The following is a 7737-nucleotide window of genomic DNA, read 5'->3' on the forward strand; positions in this document are numbered from 1 at the left end:
AAACACGTAGCTGGGATTTATTTTCTATAGCAGCTGAAAACAAGGAGTGTTTCTCTCCTACTCTCTATCCTTAATGTACAATCAGAAACCTAATTGACAGGGTTCCTACGCAGTTGGACATAGAATTCAATACTTTCTTACAGAATAGATTTGAAGAGAGCCCTCCTGCTTGTAATCAGTCCATCTTCATATATAAAGCATTTACCGACCTGGTCACGACAACTTTCCCGCCCTGCATAGGAACCCTGACTTGAACTCTACAGCATTAAGACACACCTCCCTGTTGAGCCTTCACCCTTTTTGCCATTTTTGCTGCCATTTCAGCCCTCAGCGCCCTCGCTTTTTTTTAGGAAAGTCTGCAAGAAATGCAGCCCACGTCTTTTAGCTTTGTGCAAAATCATGTCAATAGTCTCAACACTTCTTTTCTTTTTTTTAGCTTCATCCCCTTCCCAGAATCCATGAGCAGTATTTGAACTGAGGTCGAGCAACAGAGAAGATGTGGTCCTGGTGACTCAGAAGCAGACTAGAGTTTTAGTCTTACAAATATTTCTGGAGCCGGACATGGGTGCTGGAAGTAGTAAACTCTGGCATAATAAAAGTATTTGTTCAGAAAAATATTTCAACATATAATGACTTCCTCCTTTTTTACTGGGATGTGCATGTGTACACTGGCATATATGACATGAAAAGTGGTTTTACCTTTTTTTTTTTTAAATCCATTTTATCCACTAAAAAAAGTTATACAAAATGTGTATAAATTGTTGTTAATTACTATTCACTACGGTGCAAATTATCCTGGTCATAAATGTTATGCTCAGACTTACTTCCAGCATCCCCGCAGCCTGATAAACATCAGCAGGTAGAGCCACAGTTCGTTAGCAAACTAGAAAAAACTTTTACTATATAAAAATAAAGTATTATTTTATCTACAAAAATAATACTTCTTTTTACTTTTGGCTCTGCACACTGAGGTTTAACTAAAGCAACCATATCTTTTAAAAAAAAAAAAAAAAAGGTAAGAGCAGCTAGGCCCACATGAAACATTTGTTGAACTAAAACTCAGAGCTGGTAGGCAGCTACTGAAGCCGCTGGCTCTTGTAAGACTAATGACAGTATGGAGCAGCAATCAGTCTTGTTTGTTTAAATATTTCTGCAGCTACTGGTCATTTCTTTAGTCCCATTTGTTGAATCAGATCCAGGTGCAACTCACTCTTCATCACCAAAAGACTACTCCTGCTCAAACCCCCCATTCCATTTTCATCTTGTTTTACAAACTTTATCACTGATTTTTTTAGACGGCCAGCAGCGCTGACCAAAAGTGCTTTTTTTTTTTAGAAAACAACGTTGGAATGGTTTAGGTTGAACTACACAGACAAAAGAAAACAGAACAGACTGGACTGTTCTGCTTGGCCGCGCATTGATATGATCTCATCAAACAACGGCAAGCTGAAATGTTGAACAAAGAATCACATTTGTTCAAACCCTAAGCAGTCCACAGTCACTAGGGTCATCTCACACTACACTTGGTTTAAAAAACAAAAGCTCTGAAGAAAAGAGGTATAAGACTAACTGATAAAGAGGTCTAAAATCATATATAATAAAGTGACTAAACATAAGCAAGCAGGGATATATGAATGTCTGCACTGCAACAAGACAAACATGGGAGCTTGGACAGGCAGTCTAAACCATTCTACATATAAAAGAAGAGAAATGAAACAACAACAAAAAAACTCTTCTCCTTAACCAAAGTCAGATTTTAGGTGAAGACCAGAAGGCAGATTACAAGAATGTTTTAGTAGGTGAGTTGAGTCTGTGGTAATTTAAAGATTCCTAGTTTAATATTTGAGGGAATAAGAAAAGATATCTACTAAAATGTCTGCTTTGTGGCTTTGACCCCCGCCCACGCAGGGCGTCAGTATACGCTGTCTTTTATCTCTTGTACATTTCTGTAGTGTTCATTTCTTTTCCCAGGATGGGAGGGGACACTGGAAATGTGACTTGGGGTTTGTTGCCGGGCACTCGGTCCCGTCTCGGCAGCTGTAGCGGACAGTGAGTGACATGTCGGCCATGATAGCAGCCCACTAGGAAGAGGGAGGGGGAGGAGGGGAGGCAGATGAGGCACCCCCCTCCCCGGCCCGCCTGTCACCGCCCTCAGTCGACCACTTTCCTTCGATCATCAGTGCAATGCGGCTGTCAAATTGTTTCAGATGTTGATATCTCTGACGTCTGTTGGAGTGCAGGACAAGTCTACGTCTTCGTCCACGAGTTTCGTTTCCGTTGTGCTGCTGTGCTGCTGAGCCTGCCGCAGGCTGGACTCCAGCAGAGACTCTATCTGCTCCTGACAGGCCCGCAAGCAATCCTACAAGGACAGAGTGGACACTGATCAATCACTGGCTTAACACACATTAATGTTATATGGCAGGATTTCTGCAGGCTACAAGGTGGTTCAACATGGAGGACTCTAAAGGACGCACTACCTTCATAGATTAAAAACAGCTCATTCTAAAGTAACAACATTTTTATTTTTATAATATTCTTATAGTCAGCTGATTATACACTAATGAAAACATACTTATGAATATTATATTCCATTTCTAAAAACAGATCCTCCTACATAATACACACTGGACCTTAAGCCATATGTCACGTCCATACTGGCTATGCATTTGACTATTGATGTTCGTTTTTATTTTATTTTAATTTATTTAGATACAATTTATCATTAATGTGTTGTGATTTATTGTATGTATTTAATTTAGTAGCCTAGTTGTTACAGCAAGCTTATTAGCAAGCAAAAAAATCCAATGACAATCACATTTAAGATATTTTAGGCCTAAATGTCAGATCATTGGATTCAAGACTTTTTAGCTGACATATATAGTATGGGTTTGGAATAATGTGTGTTTGCATACCGGGTCACTGCGAATGACCTGCGACAGGAAGTTGGTGAGGTTCTGGGAGGACAAGGATGCATCTTGGCTCTTCAGGTAGAGACCTTGAACAGCTGCCACCACGCTGCCGGCTGCCACCATGGATGGAGGACTGGCAATGAAGTTGACATCTGTGGGAACGACACAAGCACGTGTTACGACACAGAACCTCTGTAGCACATTATAGAACACCACTTTCCTTTGAATAATCCACCAGAACCACTTATTATTACACCCTACAAGCTCCCAATCCATGCCTCTAGGCTGGATGGAACCCCTGCCTCCGGCTCTTCACAGAAAAACAACACATGACTGATTATCCTTACAGAGCACTACACATCTGCTGCTCTGAACCTTCAACATTTATTAACTAATAATGAGAACATGGTATTCCTAATCAGGTCCACAAAACCACAAACTGGCTTGAAGAAGACAAAAGCCAGCAATTCCAGAAAGCTCCTCAATTCTGACTGAAACTTTAACCAGCCCTGTGTGTAAAGGTGCATCAGTAAGCTGTAAAAGGCTACAGCAGAGAAAATACTGTAGAACCACACACACACACACACACACACACACACACACACGAAACAGAAGGTATTAAACATACAGATAAATATGGGTTACAGCAACATATTCAAACAATGAAATAAAGAAAATGTATACAATAAGGATTCATATATGCTCATACACAGATAGAAATGTTCCTCTAAACCAATATATGGATTATAAGACATATAAGACATAAATACCTGTAGCACAGAGGGCCACAAAGGTCTGAGCATGTTTCCTGAGGATTTGCTTTGTGGACGGGTAGATCTTCAGCTTGGACAGGAAGTGCTCGATGAAGTCGTGAGGCGTGACTGAAGCCAGGTCCCACTTCAGCTTGTTGAGAACCAGCAGCTCCATTTGCTGTGGACGGACCAGACCAGAGGCATTCACTCAAACTGACCCACTTAAGGGAAAGAAAAAAAAAATGACCCCTCCTTTTGTATCCGCTGTGACATTTAGTTCCTGCAGCTGTTGCATTTAATATGTTCTCATTTGCTTTGCTTTTTCATACCATCCTGGTTCTTGTTTTCAACTTTCTTTCTATTTTTCTGCAGTGCAACATTCTCCACATTTCAACTTTCTCAAACATGTATTTTTGTGACATGACATTCCATGACATGACATGTAAGTGCTCATGCAATCAGGTGCAAAATCAAGAGTTTCTTACCTGATTACCTATAAATACTATACATAGGCTACAGCAGTAAATCCTGATACAATATTGTGATGAAGTATCTCTCCACTCCAATAGAAACAGGTGCACACAAACTTATTGTCACAGCAAACAAAAGAAAAGTGTGTGTCTGTAATTCACGTTCAGTTTGTCATTGCCAGTCTGCAGCTTTGTCTTATGGGCACTAGGTGTCGCTGTGAATCAGTATTTTCTTGTCAGTTACTGAGACCATTCATGAAATCAGAGAGGCCTTCTAGTCACCATGAGAAAGTCACAGGCAGCCATTCAGAGACCGCGGCACCAAACGCTACATTTATACTTCCTCTTATTCCTATCTATCTATGAAATGTGACTACAATCTACTCTTTGGTGGCACTAACAGAGCAGATGACCTGCACACACTCTGTATTCTGGTCATGTGCTCTCCGGTGAATGCTGCTCATGTACTTTATATGTTATGCAACATCCATGTCTGCAGAACTCAATTACCAGCAGCTCTCCAGGCTGGACCGAGTTGTCCGTGTAGATACAGAGTTTCTCAGCCGTTAAGGGCACAGTCTCCTTCATCTTGGATGCTAGAAACATGCATGTAGCTCCCAGCAGCTGTAGTCTTGTTTTCCTGGTGGCCTCCACTGATAAAAATCTGTCCAAATAGTTCATAGCCAGCGGAAAAACCTCCTCCTCACATTTTTGTTCCTCGCAGACCTATAGGGAGGTGAGAAAAGCACTTAGAGGTTGCTGGAAGGAAATTCCCCATTCGTATGCATTATTAAGTCTTTGGCCCCCCACTGGCTCTACCTTTTATTCCGTGCACAGCTGTTTGCATTCATTATCCATGGTCATCCGGAAAGAAAATAACTCAAATGAATTACACGTGTTCATTTTTAGAGTTGAAATATCCTGTGTGGCACGCTATTTAATATTGTAGCCTATCGTTTTTGTGCAACCCAAAACATGTAAAGTCCCAATCGGATGTATTAATTAGAGTAAGTAACAGTGCTGTAATGAAAAGAGTCAGGAATTAGTTTGCAGTCAGTTCTGACTGAGACACAAAGGTGGCGTCGATGCAAGTTTCAGTCTCTAATTTCAACTTCGTCATCTTTTCAAAAAATATTTAGAAATATTTAAAAATTAGCGGGGTGGGCGCAATTAACACGTAAATGATCCTCATCGAGTGCCTGATCGGATCAAAGACAATTATGTCGAATTGGGTCGCGTGCAGATTTAAAATAAATTAATTTCTCTCTCCGGGCTTTTTCTCGTGCTGCATGCGACACTTCCCCCTCGGTGCTCCCGTGCGCAATTTCAGAAATTAATTAAAAATAGAAACCCGCAAAGAATTCAATCCAAAAGTTAATGTTAATGTTAAGAAACATATAATCTATCAAATCCGACCCTTCAAATTCATTTAACAAGTTCGTACATTTATCAAATCTCCTTCTTTCTTCGCGACCTTCGCAGACGGCGGTGACTCTTGTGAGGCAAAACAAACTTTAGCAGTTGCTAGTAGCCGAACGAGCTGTCGCAGTCACCATATAACCAGCGTATCATATAGATGCATTTGTGACACCTTTAACCGATACACTGTCATTGCTGCTGATATTGAGGCTATAGATTTTTAATGATATTAAAAGCCCTCTTATATACGACAACAAAGATGGCGCGCAATAGCTACTGGCACGAGCCAGACTGCATACGTGTACATTGCTGTTATTTTGGAATATTTCCTCATTTAATTTCTTAACCATCACAAAGAAATACGGGCTACTAAATAATCAATAACAAAAAGGTATTCGTGTTGGAAACTGAGTCACCAATATCTCATTTTATAGCCGTAGGACCACCCAGCTCTCATGAGGTAGGCTATAGCTACTTTTCAGAGCGTTTATGTAACATGAACAATGAAATAACACAAACAAACCTCTCTAACACACAACTTTCACATTAGACTCCTGTTTTAGGGTTTATGCTACAGAGACGGACAGGCAAGTTAGCAGCGGGCCCTGAGGGAAAAGTTGAAGTGAAGTACCTCTAACATCCAGGTGGCAACTATTTTCCTCATTTTGGGCACAATTTCTTTCTGAACACACTTGAAGTAGTTCGGCGACGGGAGGTAGTTCTCCTCTGCCTTCAGCATGGTGCGCAGAACCCGGTCGTTGAGCAGGTTGACGTCCTGGTAGGCTCTCCTGATGGAGTCCACCTCGCAACACAGCAGCTGGTCCTCCATAGTTTGTGTTAGGCCTGTTAATGTTACTCTCACCGTTGGTAGGCTCGAATTTAGGTCTCGCCGTGTTTAAGTGTCACAGTGTGAGTGAAGGGACCGGCTGCAGCAGACGAGAGGCTGTATTTTAAATCACTTTCGTCTCGCGGGGCTACTGCTGCTGCGTGCTGCTGCTCCTCCAGTGTGCGCGAGCCCTCTGAAGCACAGAGCGCTTTCCCCCGCGAGACAAAAACCCCTGTCTCGCGCTCGCCGAGCGCGCACGCGTACAGACGGGCACAAACACACACACACACACTTTATCGGCGAGCACGCGCCGAGGAAAGAGGAGGTGGGGAGGGGGTAGATGCCGGGATGACGTCAGCTGTTGTTAAGAGGTAGGGGCATCAAAGAGACAAGCAGTCTGCTAGGGAGCGCGCAAGGAAGGATTTCTTTATATACATATATAAAGGAAAAACAGAGATTGTGAGGACCCCCCCCCCACACACACACAAACCAACACCTCCCTCCTCTGTCCTCTCCTCCTATAGCCTGGTAGTTTCTAAGGAGGAGGTGGGAGGTCCGGGGCTGAGTCTTAGGGAGGGGGGGGTGCGGCTGGAGAAGAGCTGACCGGGGAGAAGGCTTGGCTGCCTCGCGTCGGTAGGGGGCGATAAGGGCGCACACCCCTTCTTCCTCTTTCCTCTGTCTCTCCCCAAGACTCAATGAACGCTCTCTCACCAAACTGTTCTGGACATGAGGTGAGCACATGGGACAATAGTGCAGTGTGAAACACACATGCTGCTTTATTTATTTCCGTTTATTCCAGCTCCAAATATCATGGGGGGCAGATAGGATAGTGTATTATATTAAGCTCCTGTAGCTCTCAGTAAGTGTAGTTAACATGATAACTGATAGTCCACTTATAAACCCATTGTACCTGTAATATCTGTAATGTAATGCAGCATTCATTCAGTACAATTGTTCGTTGTGGATCACTGTATATCCACAGTGAACATAAAGCTCACCATGTGGCTCCATTGCACTGAATCAACTATTCTCAGGTTTAACTTTAATTGTTTGAGGACTGCTGAGTCATCATCTGTATGGGAACCCCACTGTGTCACATTTTAACTTTATACCTGTAAAATTGGGATTATTTAATCAATTATTAATTGAGTGTGTATCCATCAACCGATCCAAAAAGAAATTAGAAGTTTATTCTTTGGAGTTCAACGTCAGCATAGTTTATCATGTATCACAGACAAAAACTATTGCTACTCAAAAACACAATACTGGAGTGCAAATAGTAAAGTTTAAAGACATTTTAACACACGTACACACACATACACACACACATACACACATACACACACACAAACGGGAGGAGA

The 7737-nt window shown here is 42.1% G+C and overlaps 1 protein-coding gene across 1 annotated transcript; it reads right to left on the reverse strand.

Moving 5' to 3' along the window:
• LOC118320968 (G1/S-specific cyclin-D1) lies at nt 1-6379 on the reverse strand. Its single transcript, XM_035652101.1, has 5 exons — nt 6182-6379; nt 4642-4857; nt 3680-3839; nt 2913-3061; nt 1-2359 (listed from the first exon to the last, which is right to left on the reverse strand). The coding sequence occupies exons 1-5, from the start codon at nt 6377-6379 to the stop codon at nt 2204-2206; spliced, it is 879 nt and encodes a 292-aa protein (XP_035507994.1). The 3' UTR covers nt 1-2203.
• Nucleotides 6380-7737: the final 1358 nt, after the last annotated feature.

Source organism: Morone saxatilis, unplaced genomic scaffold, assembly GCF_004916995.1.
Source record: "Morone saxatilis isolate NCDOM2014 unplaced genomic scaffold, NCSU_SB_2.0 Contig11, whole genome shotgun sequence".
NCBI lineage: Eukaryota > Metazoa > Chordata > Actinopteri > Moronidae > Morone > Morone saxatilis.